Source organism: Xyrauchen texanus, chromosome 34 (assembly GCF_025860055.1).
Source record: "Xyrauchen texanus isolate HMW12.3.18 chromosome 34, RBS_HiC_50CHRs, whole genome shotgun sequence".
Classification (NCBI taxonomy): Eukaryota; Metazoa; Chordata; class Actinopteri; order Cypriniformes; family Catostomidae; genus Xyrauchen; species Xyrauchen texanus.
The window spans coordinates 17,349,807-17,372,876 of record NC_068309.1 but is presented as its reverse complement, the minus strand read 5'-3'; the positions used below and the strand labels follow the sequence as shown (position 1 = coordinate 17,372,876).

The window sequence follows — 23,070 nt, the reverse complement described above, 5'->3', positions numbered from 1 at the left end:
ACTGGCATGCTATATGATGACATTCCACACATGATTCATTTTCTGAAGGGAGCTGTTCTATGTTACTTGTCTAGGAAATGTTTAAAACTGCAGCTTGAAGAAATATTGTAGTGTATTTACTTGAATAAACTAGTGTGCTCTGCACTGAGGGAGTTAAGTTAGAACCTGTTGGCACCAAAAGCTCCTCTTTTAAGGGTCCTTAAGGACTCATACAACATTCCTAGAGCAGGAAAAACTCAGTGCACGTCCCGATTTTAGAAAAAGCAGGGGTAAGAAATATCATTTTTAGAGGGTTAAATATACAAAACGTGACTGTTTAGATTTAGAAAAATCTTGCAGGCTCTTGAATGCTTGGATGTGTAATAAATGACAAAAAAACTTTTGAAATAGTTTAAAACGACATGTTTGAGCAATTATACCTCAAGTGCTCTAAAGTATGTCTATTTGTTATGGTTCCAAGACAACCTCTGTAGCAAGATGAGGAGTAGATCAATTGCATTATCACTTGAGTCCAGGATGCATTACCATTTGAATGTTACCATGGCATCACATCATTAGAGACACAAAACCTCTTTGAGGGAAGCTTGCCCAGTAACCAACTTCAAGGTTTATATCTAATGAAAATCTCTAAATTAAACACACAAAAAGTAAAAAAAAATAAAAGATTGAATGTTAGATATTTTTCATGACTGGTTATATATATCCTGTTAATGCCACTGACATACATATAAAGCAACAAAAATAAATTTCAAAAGACTATAATCATACTGTGTTTTTGTATTTTTTTTATATTTCAGCTGTGAACATTTCAAGTAAAAATATTTTGCAAAAAATTTAAGCATTAAACATTTTATTATAAATATTCACCATCCAAAGTTCAGTTTGTTTTGTTTTTTTATACATCTTTATAATTCGACAGTATATTCAGTAACTTTTATATTTACATTTTTTTCAATTATATTTTATTTTACAATTTTGCCTCTAAAATGTCAGTGGTTCAAATTTAAATATTATTTATTGTAACTAAACTGTGGAAGGTGAATATTTATTACTTAATGTTCAATGTTGAAATTTTGTATGAAAAGGTTTAAATAGTAATAGCTTAAATATACAAACATGTTAAATCATAGTCTCCAAAAATGCAAGCACTGTTAATGCAATGTGTTTATTATTATTATTAGTGCAATTAATCTACTTCCATAACTAACATATCTCCACATTGTTCAGTATCAAAATACAAGGCACTTCATAGATCCCATTATGACAAACTGTTGTATTTACATCAGAATTAAGTTGTAGATCATTATACATTTGTCAGTCAACCAGTGAGCCTAAGTCCTTATTGAATTTTTTAATAACTTAGAGTTCCTCAGAAATAGTCCCGTTCTCTTTGCCAGGTGAGAATGTGTGCCCTTGTTTTCTTTCACTGTTTTTCTACTTTTCCAACATAACACACGCCGAAAGAACCATTAGCCAAAAGTGCTCTAGAATAATTCTAGACCAAACCCTAAAGTGAAACACTGACTTATATTAAAGAAGTTGAAGAAAATATGGAATGAGCGTGTACATCATTTTCAGGAGTCTCTTTAGAATATAATTTTCCTATAGGCATCACTCACAATGAAAAGATAAACTTTGCCTGCCTAATGATAAAAGAGAGTTTCAGAGTTTCAGACCAGCACTGCTGAACTAAACCAAATCACAATAAACCAAATCATAAAAGAAAGCAAAAATTCATATTTGGACAATGGGAAAATGAAAGTAAAAACCAAAGCAAACTGGAATGTTATCGGACTCTAAACAGAACATACAATCTGGCAGAATATCTGCACACTGTAAGAGATCCAAAACAGAGATGGATCCTCACCAAATCCAGGCTCAGTGATCACAGTCTGGCCATAGAAAAAGGCCGACACAGACAAACATGGCTTCCAAAGGAAGAACGAGTCTGTGCTCACTGTGACATGGTTGAGGTCGAGACAGAGACACACTTTCTCCTTCACTGTGAGAAATTTTATAGAGAAATACCTCCACAAACTCTCAAACTTCATGCCACAGTTTTCCAGTTTAGCAGAAACAGATCAGATGCTGGTGTTACTGGGGGAGGACCATCATGCATCAATTGCAGCTATTCTTTTCTGAGATGCACACCCTCAGAAACAAATCACTGCCTTAATGTACTTCAGTCACAGTACTTTTATTTTCTTGTGTTCATAATGTCATGTTAAAGGCTCATTTTATTTTATATTGTATAGAGTATATTGTTATTATAGTTTTTATTTTATTTTATTCATTACCTGGCACCTTATTATATTATTATTTGTCTTGTCATTATCTGTTTTGTGTATTAATACTTTGGCAATATTGTAAACACAATCATGCCAATAAAGTACTTTTAAATTGAAATTGAAAATTGAGAGACAGAGAGAGAGCGAGAGAGAGAGAGAGAGAGAGAGAATGCATTGTTCGGTTCATGGATTGTCTTTTGGGGGGGTAAACAAACAATAAAAAGGGATTCAGGATTTAACTAGACGTTGGATAATGATGAGTATTTGTAAGACAACCCTTCTGGGTGCAGATGGACATAATCTCAGCTCAGTAGATTTGGTGACTCATGGACTGTTTACGTGGATATGTCTGGTTCATTTAGGCTATTGAAAGGAACAGATCCTCATGAGGGCTCACTTCTCCATGCAGATGGGTTGTGGGACAGTCTTGGGAATCACAGTCTTTGATGTACTGTTTTAAAAGCTGTTTACATGGAGGAGATTTCAGTAGTTGAGTGAGTTGACTTTGTTGATGGTGCATTGTGCCTCATGGCAAATAGTTTAGACAACTTCATAGAATTCAAGTCTACTGTGTCTCTCTTTGGATGGCCCAGTAGCCAAATTATGTATGTGCTGGTGTAACTTCACTTCTTTCTTTGTCTTCTTGCTGCTACCATCCAGATATATGAGTGAGCAAAAGATAATTCTTGTTGGATTTAGAAAAGACAGAATTGCCAAATTGCTGACCTGGCATAAATAAGGATGAAGCTATTAGTCAACCCCCACGTTTGTGTTTGATTTTATTAATTAGTCAGTTTCTATATATCCCAGTTAGACTCAGATCGAGAGGTAAAGGCAATGGGGTGATGGGCTTTCTTGAGGCTTTAAGTCAAGATAAACTCAGATTGGACTGTAGTTTAATTTGTGACAAGGGGGCTCTGAGTGGATTAGCAGGGGGTACAGGGGATTAAGTCAGAAACTAACAAAAAATGTGCCCATTTGTGGAACTGGCCCACGACCAACAAGTGCACAAGTTATGATGATCCTCTGAACAAGTACTGGAAGAAGTGGAAACAAAATATGTATATGATAAGTTAGTTATCATGCCCCCCATGATAAAAAGTAAAACTGTAATTTTCTTTAATGTTGAATTTGCATGTGTAATGAGCGGTCACTGTTGGAAATTTCATATCAACTACACATTTTAAAACAAATTATTAACAAGTTGAAACCTAGAAATTAAGCAGAATTACACATATAACAATTAAATGCTTGTATTATGAAAAAGTGCAGTGTATCATCGCTGTCCGAATGTGTTCTGTCAGGTCCAGTTTACCTCCATGGGTGTCGGAAAAAAAAACTAAAATTTAGAGTGGCAGGAAAACACCTCACTAACATTTTCACATAGGATGGTGTGCTGTATACTCACACCATGAACTCTTGGTGAAAAATACTTTCTGTGCTATTTTGATCAACTCGCTTCAATACAAACAGGATGTTAGATGACAAAATTCAGAGGAGCAGAGGGGGTGAGGCTCAATAAGGTAAAAAATACTTATTAAAAATTCTTTGAGCCATTGGAATTGCTAAGAATTGCTATGGTGTCAGACGTGGACTCGTTTTCATAGGCAGACTCATTTGATTATAACACCTTCTAAATATTTTCTATGAGTCAGATTAGCATTGCTACAAGTTACAACTTTCTTTAATTTTCAGTTTTATACCTACAGTGAACACACACACACACACACACACACACACACACACACTCACTGTATACAGCTGTAAAATCATAATAAGTGTCTCATAAGTGAGTTTTTCTTCAATTAAAAGCTACAGTAGTAAAACTAAGTAACTACAGTATTTTGGTGATTAACTTGGTTGGAAATTATGGTTAATTTTGTAAAAAAAAATAATCAAACTAAGAACTTATTATTTTGTCAGACCACATCTATCATTCTCTATCAGTGTATACCTATGACATGCCATCAGCCATATCACCCTGTAGCTCAAGACTGGTTGCACACTGCTGCTAAGCATTGTTGAGCCTGGTCAGTACCTGGATGGGGGACCTCCAGTGAAAACTAAGGTTGCCCATAGGGAGTGCTCACCCTGTGTTCTGTGTGGGTCCCAATACACCAGTATTGACAGGACACTATACTGTAAAAAGGCACTGTCCTTTGATGAGATGTTAAACTGAGATTTCTGCTCTGTGGTCATTAAAAGATCCTTTTAAGGCACTTTCTAAAGACTAGGGGTTGGCCCTTCTCAATCATGGCCTCCTAATAATCCCTATCCACTAATTGCCTTTATATCTCTACTCTCTCTGTGGTGAGTGTACTGGATGCACTGTGGCTGCTGTTGCATCATCCAGGTGGATGCTGCACACTGGTGGTGATTGAGGAGATTCCTCTGTTCAATGTGGAAGTGCTTTGAGTGTAGTGTCAGAAAAGTGCTATATAAATGTAACAACCATTCATGGTATGCTTCTGTTAGAATATTACGAGTTCAATACAAGTTAAGCTCAATCGACATAATTTGAGGCCAGGGCTGGACTGGTAATCTGGCATACTGGGCATTTTCCAGGTGGGCCGACGCACTTTGGGGCCGATCAGGGGTGGACTGACCATCGGGAGAATGAAGTGGGCCGGTGGGTCGGCCGTGATAATCTAAAATGAGCCGCCACGTTATGCAGAATATACTACAAAATGGTGCAATGATATCCAGAAAAGAACAGCTTCAACAACTTTTTGGCCAGTTGCTATGTAAAATCCTGAAACGATTTCTCTTACCAGTCCAGCCTTGTTTGTGGCATAATGTTGATTTCCATAAAAAAAATATTTTGACTCATCTTTTTTACTTTTCTTTATAAAAAAAATAAAAAAAGCACAACTCGACAGCGAGGCACTTACAATGGAAGAAAACGGCCAATTATTTGTGTTTAAAGGAAGAAATATTAAGCTTGTAATTTTATAAAAGCACTAACATTAATTCTTCTGTTAAAAATCATGTATTATTTGAGCTGAAAGTTACTTAAATCATAATTTTTAGTTTTTCTTTAGGCATTACATCGTCATGGCAACAAAGTTGTAAAATTAGCTTTAATTTTACACAGAAAGGCTTAGTAAGTTATTTTATTATAAATTGAATACGTTTACATTGTTTTTAAGTAAAAATATGAAGGAAGAAAAAAGTTAAACTTAAATTAACTTAATTTTCAGACAGCGCTTCTGGTAATATGTCCACCAATGAGCTTATCTTGCAAACAATGGTTTGCATATAAAACTTCAGGTGAACCCATTACACACCCCCATAATCGAGAGACAGAGTGGTACAGTCCAGACGCAGCCTTTCCCAATGAAGTTGTTGCTGAGGAGGTTTCAGAGTTTCGGGGAGAACGAGAGAGAAGTCGGATGGTGATATGGCGCTGACAATGACTGGCCGTTATCTCAGGAATAACCCAAATCAGCCGGGTCTGAATGTTAGAGTCATATTAATGCTGTCTTTCGTGTCAGGTAGGTTTGATCATGCGTTATTTGACGTTTCGTGAGAGCAAAAGCCCTTGCTAAAGTTTGGGGGAATCCAACGGTCTATGGAAAGTATTGAGCGCGTGTGCATGATGCCGTCCAGGCTCGCGGACAGTCCTTCAAACGTCAACGTGGAACGTCGTTTGTGCCCCAAAAAGTTTCTAAACCCTCCTTGTACACCATTTATTTGGGATACCTTTAGCAGATTTCGCATCGAAGTCGAATCTTGGTTGTGCAAGACCGTTGTTTTCACCTCAAACTACGCTATTTGTGTGTATTCAAAGCGCAGGAATCTCGCACGATGACTGAGATTCAGCTGCCATGGAAACATTTGTGCAGAAACAAAACGGTCGCTGATTGCTCCCTTCTCTTTCCCCTCCCCTCTCGTTCAACATTCCTTATAGCCTTAAAGCTTTAAATAATTGTCGGATACCCGTAGTAAACCCATGGCATTGGTTTGCTGGTGGTGGTATGCTGGTTATTGTTTGCCTACCTCGTAATTTATGCCAAATGTTGCACTCTTTGTTTGTCCTTTAAAAACGCTCCAAGCCATTTTGTTCCCATAGAAGAAGAATTAAAGGAGCGTGTCTATTGTGCTGCTTATTCTGCGTTTGTTGCAAGGTTATAATCTATGAAAGGGGCTGAGCCAGAAGTTATTGACCCACTTCAGATTAAACAATTCCTAGTTTCTGTCTAAAACTTGATCAGAAGGATTTGATGTAAATAGAAAGACATTTGCATGGTTTGACTCCTGAACACAATGCTTGTCTGTGAATACAAATTACTTTTAACTGTTCACAAGTATTATTGTAGCATTCCTAAACTCATTCGGTCCCTGACAAGCACACCTGTCGTGACCGCAGTTGCCTTTTAACAGCGGGTTTCAGCTGTGTTGTGTATAATTTTGCAGCTGTGGGGTACACATGCAGGCAGAGGTCAGACCACAACACCGCACTCCGGCTCGTGTACTCTGGCGGTATCCATAGTGACCGGTTGGACTGCACGAGACCTGCGTCCTCGCGCCTAATCGATCGACGCTGGTAAACAAACGAAATCCATCGTTGTCTTCTCGTGAGAACATAATTTGTTTAGCTCTAATAAGGACAACACGTGCGCTTTTGTCTTTTGACATGCCTTTAAATGTAAACGTAAACATTTGTACAGAGATGGGATGCTTCGAAAAGCCTGGGGGCGTTCAGACAGAACACGTTCTTGCGCGTTGAAGTTGTTTTTAACTTGCAACGGCGTCAAAAACGTCCGTATGGCGAATATTTACTTGGAAAAATACCTCGTAAACAGTCCCTTGTCTTTTCGGATGTTATTGTCACTGGCTGCATGTTGTACATGCACTATATGATTGTCTTTCATTTGCATTTTTAGTGGTCTGTGGCAGTCACAACTTTTGCGCCTAACTTGGAAGATTTTCTTGTTTGTGCGGTAAAGACCGTTTACTTTAAAACCCTGCTCATTGTTAGAAGACAAAGGACAGGTCAGACACTGGAGCAGATGTCCCGCTGCCGTTAAGACCTTGTGTCCTGTCCAGCGGGGTAGGCCACTGCGTGCTCTGCCCTCAGGTTGTCCAGATATGGTGTGGTCATTGGCTGCACTGCAGTGAGTGATGGCGGCAGGGGAATGAGGAGGAAAGAATAACAGTTAAAATACCACACAGGAGCTGGGGATTAGCCCTGGCATTCCACTCGGTGTATCCCACCCTCCCTTCCACCCAGTCTTTTCTCTCTGCTCTTTGCTCCTTGCTCCATCTCATTTATGTCTTAATTGCTTTTTTCCTCTGTGTCATTGCATGTTTTGTTTGGTTGGGGGTGGCCCTGAATCAAATTGGTTAGTTAATAACTTGGACTTTGGATTTTCTCTCAGGCCTTTTTCTGTGTTTTCTCCTTTTTGTCTTTGTATTTAAACTAGTTGATATTAGTAACTGTCCATATTTAACAAGGTTCAAATCATTGGTGTCACTTTGTGATAAAAAGTGGTGGGAAACTTTTTTGTTGTTGTTTTTTTTGGTGGTGGTGGCAGCATAACTTGGGTGCATATACTGTCACTGTCCTGCAATGTTTACTGTTTTAACGTTCAAGCACTCCCATTCATATTTTACATAATTCGATAACTTGGTCCGGACATCTGTGCGCGTGTGTCACACTTTTAACCCTTACGCCGGTTTCACACTGCACGCGTTAGCAGCGCGTATTTTTTTCGCGCTCATGTTAACAGATTAGAGCATTCACATCGCACGCAGAGGCGGCGCGGCAGCGCGTAGCAGGAGCAGAGCAGGAGCAGCTGTGCCGCGATCGTTTCGGCGTCCTGTCTATTTTTGACGCGCGGCTTACGCTGAATTAAAGTGACAATGCATTTGATCATGGCAAAAATACACAGCAGTTACCAAAAGCGCATTGATGACATCTATTGTGTTTTAAACAGTCAATCAAATGACCTTCATCAATTTAAAAAGAAAACAAATGTCCAAAAACAAACTTGTTGCCCAAACTACAAAAACAAGTTTAAATAATTTATACTGCCAGTTTAGTTTAAGTTAGATTATTTTAATGTATAAATGTATATACACATAACATATATATATTTGTCATAAGGATGCCATGCTGATATCATGCTGACAATCATAAACAAAAGCACGTGGTGTCACAGCCGGCATGGTCGAGTCGGAGTTCGGCGACAAGATGGTAATATGCACCATATTCTCTCCTTCGTCGGTTCATGGAGTGAACCCAAAGTCTGCGTCTTTTCCGTAGTCTTCGTAATAGCAAATATAGCACAATGGCCTTCCTTCTATCAACAACTCGCACTACACGGTCAACAAAAACAAAGATGAACCAAAAGTTATATAATATTATATTAATATTATTATAATAATATAATATAAATGTATTTGAAAACGAAATAAATCAATGCCAACTTACCCATAGCCTACTTTGTCTGTAAACACGCCGCGCGCGTCAAACGCTGCCAGTATGAAAGCAAAACGCGCGTGTCCTGCTTCCGCTTACCGTACGCACTGCTCCTGCGCTGCTTACGCGCTGCTAACGCGTGCAGTGTGAAACCAGCGTTACACTTTGTAATAGTCCATCACCTATTCCTTAGCTGAGGTGCATATCTTACTGTTGAATTGTAAACCGAATCCTCAGTGTTCATCTGTGAGACCATTGCACTTCGGGTGAGACAATGATATTGTTTTGAAAACGATCAATACATTTACAATTATCAAATGCTAGCAACAGCATTTTTTTAGTTCAATAGTCTCATTTGAAGTCGTCGCATATAGGCTTGGGAATCGGTTCCAGGTTCCGGTTTGGAACCGGTTCCAAACTTTCCGATCCATCGGAATCGTACACGTCCACACGTTAACGATTCCACTAACGATTCCTAATGTTCCGTTCCATCCATTCCCGCGCGCGGCATGACGTTACAGTATGCGACTGGATTTTTAAATCCCCCAAAAGCGCGATGGCTACGAGACGTAAACGATCGAGAGTGTGGCTTAATTTTACAAAAAAAGACGATCAGCAACATTCAGAGTGTAATCTTTGCAAAGCGGTTCTCGCTTGTAAGGGGGGGGAGCACAACAAATATGCTCAAACACTTAAATAACATACATGGCATTAAATACCAGGAGTGCACTATATTTGACAGCCTGCGCTCCACAAACAATGGTAGGTAGGCTTATAAGTTATATCAAAACATTAATTCTAGATAAGTAACCAATGATCTTTTCTAACTAAATAGTCAAATTATGTGCAAATATTCGCTCGTTTAATTCATTGTAGATGGTGACAGTGACAGACAGCCTGGTGAGAGTAGCGAGAGAGAGACCCCTTTCACGCTAGCTGCTCAGGGAGCCAAGATGACAGAGGAAAGGGTGAACGAATGAAAAAAAAAAGATTAATTGATGAAGTTTTTGTGAACACACAATAAAAGTTAAAATGTAAACCATGATGCGTTGTTTACTCTTTTATAGTTTAGCACACACGAGTCGACTAAGTGTGATTACAATACAAAGCTTTGTTTTAGAAATGTTTACTTTTTTTTTTTTTAGAAATTTCAATGCATTCAACTTCTGTATTGATATTGCACACTTGGTTTTCATTCTCTAAAACCACTTTAAATTAGACATTCAAAGCCAACAACTCTCAAAGCCACCCTGTAAGTGTTCAGCAAATGGTACAGGAATCGATATGGGAATCGATAAGGAATCGCATCGATAAGCAGACTCGACAATGGCATCGATATCGATAATTTCTTAACGATGCCCATCCCTAGTCGCATATGGTGTCATCGAATCTCAAGTAAAGGCAACCCAATGATTTTCCTGTATTTTACCTGGTTGCATGTGTGAAGGGTGTTCCTGTTCATAAAAGTTGCTAGAAGAAAGTATTTTAACATTGAAAAACACTTCACTTTAGGTTATTTTGTAGCATGGTGCGATGACTTAAAACCAGGGAAAGATGATCGATATTATCCTGTAATCTATCCTGACTGTCACGACTCAACCGTTAGTCTTGTTTCCTTATGCATTTTGTTGCCATGGTGTCTTTCTCTCCCACAGTTCCCCACCTTCAATGTCTCCTCTCAAAGCCATTTGATTTCATAATCCATTGCTTTAATATTCCATAGTGTTTTCTGATCCATGTATACTGGCCCAGTTTATGCATATTTGCTGCATTATTATTAAATATTATTTTTTAGGGGTTCTAGATATTTCACAGATTGTCCTGGGACACTTGGAATCCCTGGGGTCTCAAAGGCCTAGAGCACTCAAACAAAAGGCTATTTGTATGTGGCATGTTGTCCATTTCAAAACTCTCTTTGTGCGTGCCCGCAGGCCTGGAAGGTTTTAATGAGAAACCTCAAGTTTATGTATGTGTTTTGATTTACTGACTGTTTAGTTTCCATTTAGTGATTATGCATGTTATCAAGTAGCCACTGAATTTCAGTGAAATGGCCACATTGACTTTAGACAACCTTGATCGTTATGTCTAATAGTTTATAACCCAAAGCAACCCTGTCATCACTAAGTGGCCCTGACATAGGCCTAAAATTCTTTCAGTCCAATAAGGGACCTGCAAGTATCACCAAAATATGTAATCACTGGCATATGCTTTTGAGGCAGTGTAGTGTTTGATGGTAGAAGTGTAACAGAAAGCTTTTTAAGCCAGTTTTAAAATGCCAGTGAACTAGACTCCATTCTAAGAACATTCTCCACACTAGCCCGGGTATTACTGTAGATTTGATCTGGTGGTGATGTCCGTGCAGTGTTTCCCACAGGATTTTGTGAGACTATGGGGGGTGGAACTCCGACCCTCTAGGGGTGTCTGGGGGCATGCTCCCCCGTAAGAGAATTTTGTAAATTTTTAAAGTTCAATACTTCTATCTGGTGCACTTTGAGAGCAACATTAAGAGGCTAGTGTTGTGCTATTGTAAACCGTTTTGTGCTCCTAAAGTTGCTGTAGGCAACTTGAAATAAATTGAATTGTGAGAAACTGCACCCCTAATTCTTCTCCATATACATGATGCTCTTGACCCCCAGCCCGAGTTACTTGAGAGCTCACAGGGCCTCTGTGTTAATATAGGAAACCATTTTCAATGAATAAATACTACCTACTGTAGCTTTAACAATTTTGTGCTCTTAACCATTCGAAAAAGCAGGGTACAATTTAGTGATGTCAATTTCAGCTTTTAATCTTTTAACGTTACCCCAGGCAGGGCATCTCCTCAGTCTCACTGCCTGTTATTAACACTACATGAATAAATCCACAATGAGCATGGATATTTGACATTACATGACTGTTAAGTGAAACTAGAGTGCTTTGCGTTCACAAAATTAATACGTTTATACCGTTTTTATTTTCACGGGAGTTTGGCGCAAGCGTCTGTAGACTGCGTGCACATCAGAGAGCTTGAAGTGGTTCATCTTCACATGACGTCCGCAGTGCAGTTCCCTGAGATGCTCTGAATTCAACTGAATGAGACGCGTGTATTTTCCTGCGTACATGAGACATACAGGGAAAGACGAGGCTGAATCCAGCTTCTTGATCAACTGCTTTTTATTTAAAGGAACTTTGTGGTTTGAAACTACACAACTATTATCACTGGCATATGAAATGTTAATATTTACTTGTTGCCAGTGGCTAATAACAGACATTTGTATTTTTTTTTTTTTGGTTGCATAATGTGAAATTTACTCACCTGTGCGAGTGATTTACTCACAATGTAGAGGGCTGGTTAACTGAAATGTGCCATCCTCAATCAAATAACGTTAGACAGATCCAGGAATACTCCAGTGCATGTGTTTTTACAGCAGCGGGGGAGGAGCTGACTGAACTGACTAGTGCACGAGAGAGGGTGCAAAACGCAACCTTTTATTTTGTTATTATGAAACGGAGAAGTGTAAACATTTTCGGTTCATTACGAGACCGTGGCTGGGCAAATTAGACTGTGGCGGGCCGCCATATCCTGGTCAATTAATGGGAAACACTGCCGTGTCTTCCACTAGTCCATGTTCACAATATATTTGGAAGTTCATTATTTTGGACTGAGCCAAAACTCTACCCCCACCACCCCAAAAACTTTAACTCCCAATTGAATGCAGTGCTGCTGCTTATCAGCCAACACCAGTCCTGGTGGATTTTAAGCAAGCCTGTTACTGTACGTTCACACCAGAAGCGGCGAGAGCGTCAAAATTCGCTCTGGCTGCCCTGCCTTCGACGCTCGTGGACGCTCTGACGTAGGCGGCAACGTTTGTTCAGAATGCTTTGTTTTGTGAACTATATTTAAAGGGGCCACAATTTAAACATCCAGACATGTCAACCATTTACTTTTTGCCTATCACAAGTAGCGTATATCCTCATGAACTCTTTAAAATGTGAAAATAATAAATCGATCGATGGCAGAAAGTAATTAAAATTATAGTTGTTTGTTATCAAAATAAAATACATTTGTAATAATAACTGTGGTCTTGGTTGTTTTATATCCCTGTAAGCAAACAGGGACAGATCATATATTAATGGGAAACCCGCCACGGCAATAATTAGTTTCTCCTCCATTTTATCTTCGGAACTCATGTTTGGTGGGAACCAAAGTTTACACTGTTATGTTCTCTAGACTTCGCTAGAGCGGAGCACTTCTATATTCCAATAGGTTGCCGCCGAACCGCATCACAGCTCATTACCATAATGTTGACTGCACTTGAACTTCCATCTGACGCCCACACCGCCCAAGACTCGCCGTGCCGCTTCTCGCCGCCGAGAGACGCTGGCTGTCATTGAAAATGCATGACTTCCGGTCGATTTGACGCTCCCGCCGCCTCTGGTGTGAACGTACGTGTACGTTACATGTACACAGGGACCCTGAAGTGGTCATTAGTTTCCCACACACAAGCATTGTCTAATGTCCAGCCTCTTATCAGCATTTTGTGTGTGAACCTTGAAAATGTCCTCCTCATGGATCTCATGCGGTCAATAGCTATGCTTTTATCAATGGCTTAAAAAAATGGTTTCACTATAATACTGCATCTACAAAATGAAGGTAAAGTGTGTTCATTACTTACACTTTAGCTTCAAGCTGGGAGTGTGCGTGCGCGTGCTCCCGTCTGTCCCCCGAGGCTGATCTCGTGAGTTACTTGACTGTGGCAACATTTTTAATATTGCGTGGCTCCTTAAAATAATTGCAGCTTTTCTACTGTGGAATCTCCACTGAGGGCACTAAAAGAGTTCAGTCTTGACCAGGCCAGCAATGTTGGCTCAACCAATGGCATGAGTTGGGGGCAGGACCATCTGTTTGGCAGACAGGAGTATTTGGGGAAACCTGTTTGCAAAAGGTCATGATAGAGGTGCAGAATTACACCCTTTTAAAAGTAACCGTTTTAATAACCAAAGACGTGACCCTACATTCAGACTTTGGTGTTAATTGGTTAATCAGACACAGTGAAGTCAATTATATTTACTGCTTCATCTGTGACTGATCATTCAGACTAGCCACCACTTTTTGGAATTGGCTCGCCTTCCATAGTCAATGCACGCATGCTTTTATCATTCACGATGTAGATTACAGCTCAGATAGTGATCTTTGCTTGGCCTGCTTGGAGCACTCAAACTACTCCGCATCTTGGTCTGCTGGATTTTTTTTTTTTTTTTGAACCAGAAAGTGTTCCTTTCCTGGTTTTCTCATTTTGTCACTCTGGAATGCATATGCTCTTAAATGCAATTCTGACATTCATGCCAGATGAGGATCTCCGTAATTGTGTTCCCTTTCTTTCAAACACACTGAATGTTATACTGTTACTTTAATTATAAAAGCTGCCGAGCTCCTCGCTGATGACGTCACCACCATTCCCAGCTCTAAATGGCCTCCGTCTGGTATCGCTATCTCTCAAAATTGCAGGCAAATGTAAAACTCTCTACACGTGACTTCACATACTGTTGTCATCATTCTCATTTTTGCATACCATTGCTGTCATATCACATACATGGGGGACTTTGAAGTTCTTTGAGCTCATGGTTATAACATTCTTCCATCCTTCTCTGATTCCTTTATGTGCATGCTCTGCAGTTGAAGACTCCAGGAGACAATCTTTAACTTTTTGATGGGTCTGCAGCATCAGATGGCTTTTGATTTTGTGAAGAGCTTATGATTTGAAAGACTTTCCATATTGGCTCACAATTGAAATAATTGAAGTATTCTCTTAATCTCTCATCCGTAAATCATCTGACTGCTGCATCCCACCCTAGTGCATCTGTCTCTCAGTAAATAATTAGTTTTTTATTAGTTCCTTTTAGAATTAGTTCCTTAATGCTGTTAAATTGGAACAATCGAAATTAAAGTCTTTTGGGCTTTAATGCAGGCATGTGCGCATATTTACTTATCTAAATGGGGACATACTTGTCTGATAGGACAACTAAAGCAATCCATACATTTGCATACGTGCCACAGAAAAAATGGCAATCATGGGCTGAAAACTAGACCATAAGTTTAGAAGCTCTGATCTCATTTTACTCTGAATTAGGAGCACTGTGTATGTTGTTTAAGCAACCCAAACCAATTTATTTTTACATGGTAATGTCCAAATATAAAAGTTAATGTAACGGAGATGACCGCAAGTTAATGACTAAAGCATCAGCAGTAGTAATGATGATTTGATAATTATGATAATTATAATTTTTAATACTAAATTAATAACATGTTGTTGTTTTTATATTATCCTTAAAGATAATTTATTAATAAAAAAAATGGTAGCAATATAATTACAGCAAAATAATATTCAAATAGGCTGAACATTTTGTCCTTGTAACTTGAATTTAAAAACACCCTCTTATAATCATTTATAACTTATAATTGCAGAGGAACCATAATCTGGAACTCCCCCTCTTTTTCCACGTGGCACTTAAGGTCGTCATGTCTGAAATGGTGCATAATTTCTGGATCACTTTTGTGCTTTTCATGATCCCATTATTGGCTAATCATTTTATGTATTTAAAAAATAAATAAAAAATTCTAGATTGTTTTGGGACAAGTTATGCTTTCATGCAAGTAAATTATTAGTTTTGCTTGTCCGAAAGATGAGTACATGGAAAAGCTTTGTCGCACAATCAGTTCAGTTGCTAGAAGTAGGCCTTTTTCTGGGTGATGTCTCTCTGAATCTTTCCTTTCTACTTTGTACCTCCCCGTGTTGATCAAACTGGTGTGTTGTCATTTTCTCCAATTAAATGTATTGTTTTCCAACATCCTTCACTTTGGCAAAGATGTTCCTTGTATGACAAAGCTGTGTTGAATTTGTGTGTACCCACCCTCTCCCTGTTTTCCCATCTGGGATGTGGACTCTGAAAGGGATTTTTAGGATGATATGCTGGGCAAATTTCCTAGACTGCTGAAAAGCTCCCAAACTCCCTTAGGTTCAAACCTGTGTTTGTTTAGGAGGCCTTATTGGAGCTCTGCTGCACCTACCACAGCGAGAGCCTGTATCTCCCATGCTTGAACACTTTCTTTCTTTTTTTTTTTTAAACCACTCATTTCTCTGTCCCTCCCAGTCACAACACAAAACTTGGCAAGTCAAACTGAAAGCACACTATTTTGAAGCAAGAGTCCACCTGTCCCATTAGAGACGTCTTGGTCGAAAAAGATACTTGAGACCTGCTTTGCTCTGTATATTCAAATCTGTCCTTGACATGCTGAAGGTGAGTACACACTGCCAGCGACATCGTGCGCGACAGCGACTCCATACCATTCATTTTCAATGGGAGCACAGCGACTTCCGGCGACACGAGCTGTCGCGACCGTTGGCGACTAGATGTGGGCGTGTCCAGCGACGCGACAAAGTTGAGAGAAGTTCAACTTTATTCAAATGAAGAGCGACTAACGGATGCGACAGCCAATGGGGGAGGGGGAGGGGGGGAGAGAGAGAGAGAGAGAGAGAGAGAGAGAGACTATATCTTTTGATTATTCATATCTTTATTTTTTTTATATTTGTTTAAATCGATTCTGATATGAGAGCCGGCTCCCAACGTTCACCTATAAGAGCCGACTCGTTCGCAAATGACCCATCACTATTTCAGATGCGGGTTTCCTGACACGAAGGACGAGATGCCCACCTGTTTTTGCCCTCTACAATATTTGCAGAACATGACGTTGTTTTCGAACTTTAGCCATGGGAACATTTTGAGACAATTTGCTTTGAATCTATATGTTCTCCCTTCACCAGCTACAGTGGACGTTGAAGTGACAGCTGTGGTCACGGTAGCTTTGCTCTCAGCATCCCTAACGTTAGCCGTCTCAGGTAAACCCTGTGAAGAGACTTCGTTAGTTGAACCTCTTTTTCGCTTAAAATAAAATGCGATGTCGATGATACCGCTACTTTTTTCCATTGTTCACCTTTCTCTCTCTGACTGGACCGTGTTATCACAGAAAACTCCGCTTGTGGTATGTGGGTTTTGTAATTTTTAAACAAATATCTTAAAAAGGGGGGGGGGGGGTTACGTTTGTAATCTTTAATCGCACACTGTGCTCGTAAATAATTTTTCCAGTTCGCACATATCTATTTTTAGGGGCAAATGCGAGTGAAACACTCACTGTAGAGCCCTGGGACTGAGCTTCTTGTCATTGCAGGCAATCTCAATGCTGTACGCTACAGGGAAGACACCCTCCTCCCTCATGTGGTACCCTTCCTGGAGGCTCATCCTGGCATGACAATGCCACCAGCCATACTGCTCATTCTGCGCATTATTTCCTGCATGACCGGAGTGTCCGTGTTCTGCCATGGTCAGCAAAGAGCCTGGATCTCAATTCCATTGAGCATATCTGGGACCTGTTGGATCAGAGGATGAGGGCTAGGGCTATTCCCCCAGAAATGTCCGGGAACTTGCAAGTGCCTTGGTGGGAGAGTGGGGTAACATCTCGTAGCAAGAACTGGCAAAACTGGTGCAGTCCATGAGGAGATTCACTGCAGTATTGATGCAACTTGTGGTGGCCATCAGATACTGACTGTTACTTCAGTATCTGATCAAGTTCACTCACAACAGTCTCTAGAGTTTACACTGAATGGTGTCAAAAGCAAAAAACATCCAGTGAGGATCAGTTCTGCAGTTGAAAATGCTCTTGTTGATGAGAGAGGTCAACGGAGAATGGCCAGACTGGTTCTAGGTGACAAAGGCTACGGTAACTCTAACCACTCTGTACCTTGAGGTGGATGGGCTACAACAGCAGAAGACAACATCGGGCACTTAGGACCATAGTGTTCATAATAAAGTTCTCAGTGAGTGTATATAAAACTCAACATTGCTTTTCTTTTGAAATGAAGGGAGGCCGTGCTTCCTGTGCAATCTCCACAAATAGACACCGCCTTCTCTTTTGATCTCCTTTTCTTTCTCAATTCTTTTAACTTTGTGTTCTGCTTATTTGCTTCTATTACGTTAATACACTTGCAATAGTAAATTGCACATTTATGCTGAAACTGACCTACATATCGGCCTAAAACCTTTCACTGCCTATGCTCTGTGTATGTGGCAAAACACTTTGCACATTCTAAATCTCCTGGAGAAGCTACTTTTTAAAATATGACATTGAACAATGATGAATGACCAAACGGGGGGAGCAGCCTATCAAGCCGGGCCGGGGGATGGATGATCTAGACATATGCTGAGTACAGACAGTGGGCTTTAAAATGCCTGCATTAACACATGTCAGGCACAGGCACCCAAATGAGGGCAGGGGACACTGAATTAAAATAGACCTGGCTGCTTTTAAGAGCTCAAGGCCGTGTAAAGAGAATGTCAGGAGTGTTTGATGGGCTTGGTTAAGTGACAATCGTGTGTAAATTTGTGCATGAAGAATTTGACGGGCAGTGACATGAAGGGTTACACCGTTATTGTATGTAGCAGCAGCAACCTGGTGGCTTCAGGTTTCACATAAATACAGTCACTGCATCTCTTGCGGCCTGAGTGCTCTTGCAGAAATGCACTAGGGATTTCAAATAAGTCTCCTGCCCGAAAAAAAATAGTCTGACAAATCTCTGGTACATAAAATGCATATCATTGTACTAGAAATGTGCCACTGTGGGCGATTTTAGTGGGGTCAATTACTAACATTAATATTTGTAGCATTGGTGGTTTTAATGAGAGTTTATTCTCAAATGAATTGAGGTGCAATTTCTTAAGCACACCAACCATCATGCAAAAATGCTCAACTGAGAATAACAGTCAGGGTTGCGTTTCCCAAAAGCATTGCAAGCTTAAGAAATCCCTAGACATGGTGTCTACGATCAACTTAAGCTTGCGATGCTTTTTGGAAATGCAGCCCAGCACAGTAAAACCTTCCACAATAATTTTTGTATCTTAATGCTGTAGGTTATCAGTCTTTATGCGCTGTTGTTAAAGCGATGCGCTGCATCAACAATACATTTCAAGTTTATCCCTGTCAGATGTTAAATCCTTTGCTGTTAGTAATGTAAAGTCTTTTGAATGTGGAAGTCTTTCAGAATGACGTCTACATTGAAGCATGTCATTCTGCATTCATGATGGACAAAATTAGTGGCTGATGTATCTGGGGAACTTGTTTGAAAACTATTATTATTCTTTTTGGTGCTGCTGTTGACTAAAATTACATTCTTCACTTTTGAACGGTGGGATTCCAAAACTGAAACTATGACCACCCAGATTGTTTAGGGACACAAACAGGCTTTTCACCAGCTGTCTGCAAGCGGGTTTCTCAAAGAATTGCAAACAATTGATGACCGAAAACAGATCCACCTCACCGCATCCTAGTGCAGGGACTAGCTGAGCAAGAGGCCAGTGGGAATGTTTGTTAAGAGAGTGTATAGATGTGTTGTGACCATTTTGCCACAGTCCGAGCAGTGGTTTATTGGGGGCATTGGTGAGGCTAATGCTCCCACACAGAGATGGTGGTTTTCGGAAGAGTGACTCATGGGTCTCTTTCAGAAAGCTGTTCACTAGCTAAAGTGTAGACCACAGAGAGGCCCGGAGACTGCCAGGATCTACCCAATATGAGCACAGCCTGCCTGCCTGAGGGGGAGCTGACTGCTCCAGAGGATTATTGTGCTTCCAAGAAGTGGGGGAAATGTGAAGGATTCTCCTTAAAAGTACCCAGGTCATTTTTAGTACTCCCCTCACCCCACCAGATAATGTTAAATGTGCACCGGTTTTTATGCACAGGTCACGAAAGCTGTTTGAATAAAGAACATGAATAAATCTCTTGCTGTTGTAATTCAAAAGAATGTAATTCTGTCTACACTGGAATGCTAGAGGAATGTGGCATCACAAAGATTTCATTCATGACACTGCAGAAATGCAGTGCAATATGACCTATTGATAAACGAACGGTTACCGTCATGGCACGAAATTAAATCCTATTTTGAATAGGATTTTTTGACTGAAAAGCTGTAACTGCGCAGTGGCTGCTGCAGCAGTCCAGGTCATATTGTAATGCTGAGTCCCTGTCTTTTCCTCGGGCCTCTAATCAGTCAACCTCACAGCTTTTATGATTCTCAAACCAATGTTTTCTAAGGATCAAAACAGTTATGGATACACTGGTCAAGGAAAAGTTAAATTTATATGACCCCTTAATATTCACATCAACCATTATACCTCAAAGGAAAGGTCCTTTGAGGTAGCCTGGAGAGGGGAAGTATCCAAGCCACACCAGTTACTTACTGGGGTACCTCTCTTCTCCATATACACAACATTAGGGATGAACCGAAATGAAAATTCTGGGCCGAAACCGAAAATCCAGGATGCACTTGGCCGAAAACCGAAACCGAAATTTTTACCTATTTAAAAAAATAAAAATAAATGGTGTGTATAATTGTATTAATTTTATACTTTTTCATTAATTTCATGAATTTAATGAATCTGAATTGAAAAACTACAAACCAATAAAATAAATCACACTTTTATTGAAAGTAACACCAAAATTGGACAAAAAATATATTAAAACTATATTAAATATTCTTCTTCTTTCAGTTCTGTAAAAATCTAAGTTTACAGATTTTATTAACAATTATCCAAATAATGTAAAGTTTTAGAAAACTATTATATGAAAAACAACAGTCAAGTAATGAACTTGGCTAACATCTTTCAAAAAGTTTAAATACGCAACAGTAATTTTAATTAAAACAAAAGGCAGAACACAGAATGGCAGAGAGCCTCTATTCCACTGATCTATATATAACTATAATATATATATATATATATATATATATATATAGATAGATAGATAGATAGATAGATAGATAGATAGATAGATAGATAGATAGATAGATAGATCAGTGCTCTATTCTGTTTATGTAAACGTATACGTACACTTTAAGTGAGAATTATTGTGCAAAACAACAGTGCAAAACAGCAGTAATTGAACTAAATCCAACCTCAACTGTAAACGACAGATGTATCCTCAAGTGAAGAACAAGTCACAAGTCACAAGAAGGCAGTGGTGGCTCAGCGGTTAAGGCTCTGGGTTACTGACTCACCACCAAGACACCACTGTTGGGCCCTTGAGCAAGGCCCTTGAACCTATCTGCTCCAGGGGTGCCGTATCATGGCTGACCCTGCACTCTGACCCCAGCTTAGCTGGGATATGTGAAAAATAAATAATTTCACCATGTATATGCAGAAATGTATGTATAATGTGTGACAATTGATCAATTTATTTATTATTTTTTAAGTGTAATGTAATTGCTATACACATCAAATTTGACCGCTTTCTATTTAAGTACAAGTGAAAGGTTTCTCTTCAAGAACAAAAGTTGCTAAACTTTCTGACAGTCTCTCCTGTCAGAAAGCTCATCAAGAACATGAGATGCTGCACTGAACAGTCTCTCACTCTCTGTGCTGGTGCTTGGGCAGATAAATACCTGTGCGCAAGCAAAGGAAAGCGGTCTTTGTTTATGCGACCGTAGTCAAGGGGATTGTCGCTTCTGGCGTAGTTCCGCTAGATATGCCTCAAGTTGTGGTGTAGCTGCGCTAGTTGTGACACTTTCCTGTAGAATCTCTTGTGTGTGTGTGTGTGTGTGTGTGTGTTTTTTTTTTTTTTAAAGTTCTGCTGAATAAACACTGCAGATCGCAAATTTGATGTCCTTATCAGAAACTTTTAAGAATTTCCACACCGTTGACATGATCGGCCTTTGTTTGGTAGCGCTGTGATAAGGGCTAGATCGATCCAGAGTGAAATCTGAGCACTGAGGGGCGGGGCGAAGAGGTATTTTCGGCTCATGTTTTCGGCCTTTTTTCTCTTTCGGCCAAAAACCGAAAGTGCCATTTTCGGCCGAAATTTTCGGCGGCTGAAATTTCGGTGCATCCCTACACAACATCACTGGGACCCATCATCCATTCACATGGTTTCTCTTACCACTGCTACGCTGATGACACGCAACTCTACTTGTCTTTCCAGCCCAACGACACCACGGTGACCGCTCGAATCGCTGCCTGTCTGGCAGACATCTCAGCCTGGATGAAGGAACACCACCTTCAACTCAACTCAACCCAGCCAAGACCGAACTCCTTGTCTTTCCAGCCAACCCTGCTGTTGAACACAACATCACCGTGCAGCTGGGTCCAACTACAGTTTCGCCTTCCAAAACAGTCAGAAATCTAGGGGTAACCATTGATGGTGAGCTAAATTTCACAGACCACATTTCAAAAACTGCAAGATCATGTAGATTTACACTCTACAATATCAGGAAGATAAGACCCTTCCTATCTGTACATGCCACACAACTGCTCGTTCAGTCCCTTGTCATAACTAGACTGGACTACTGTAACACGCTCATTGCAGGCCTTCCTGCATGTGCTATTAGACCTCTGCAAATGATCCAGAATGCTGCAGCACGTCTGGTCTTTAATGAGCCTAAGAGAGCACATGTTACACCACTCTTTGTCTCTCTCCACTGGCTGCCGGTTCATGCACGTATTAAATTCAAGGCCCTGATGCTGGCATACAAAACAGTCACTGGGTCTGCTCCAGCATACCTAAAAACATTTATGCAGAGCTACGTTCCCACCAGAAGCCTACGGTCGGCAAAGGAACGTCGCCTTGTCGTACCAAAACAAAGAGGCACCAAAACACTTTCCCGGGCTTTCGGTTTCATCATACCACGGTGGTGGAATGACCTTCCCAACTCAATCCGGGATGCTAACTCACTCTCTATCTTCAAAAAACGGCTAAAAACACATCTTTTCCAAAAGCACTTAACCGGTCACTTAAAAAAAAAAAAAAAAAAAAAAGTGTTGCACTTAAATCGGTTTTGTATACTATTCTGATGATAGTGAAACTTTGTAATATGGCACTTTTTGTACCACTGTCTCCCTAAGATGATTCGCTGATGTTTTTCCTCTTTTGTAAGTCGCTTTGGATAAAAGCGTCTGCCAAATGAATAAATGTAAATAAAGGGGAAACATTTTATCTCCATGATTTCAAACAGTGGCATTTATTTATAAAAAAAATTTTTATTGCCAGACGGGCTGTTTGAGTATTTCTTTAACTGCAGATCTCTATGTATGCGCTGTGGTCTGTGAGAAACGATCTCATTTAACTGTATTGCCTCTGCAAATGGTTAAATGACAGCTCAAACTCAAAACAAAAATTGTTCAGTAAGCGGCAGTTCTGCGGACGGAAACGCCTTTGAGAGAGGTCAACGGACAATAGTAGGACTGGTGTAAACTGACAAAGGCTACGGTAACTCTAACCACTCTGTACAGTATTAGTGAGCAGAATAGCATCTCAGAATGCACAACATGTTGAATCTTGAG

The 23,070-nt window shown here is 39.9% G+C and overlaps 1 protein-coding gene across 2 annotated transcripts in view; it reads left to right on the top strand.

Annotated features, from left to right (window-relative positions):
* Positions 1 to 5,665: 5,665 nt before the first annotated feature.
* LOC127627395 (nectin-3-like protein) overlaps positions 5,666 to 23,070 on the top strand; it is an 81,059-nt gene continuing 63,654 nt past the window's right edge. For both annotated transcript variants that reach the window (XM_052103731.1, XM_052103730.1), the window contains exon 1: positions 5,666 to 5,782. In XM_052103731.1, the coding sequence (XP_051959691.1) occupies positions 5,689 to 5,782 (94 nt within the window). In that variant the 5' untranslated portion in view covers positions 5,666 to 5,688. The remainder of the gene's footprint in view (positions 5,783 to 23,070) is intronic.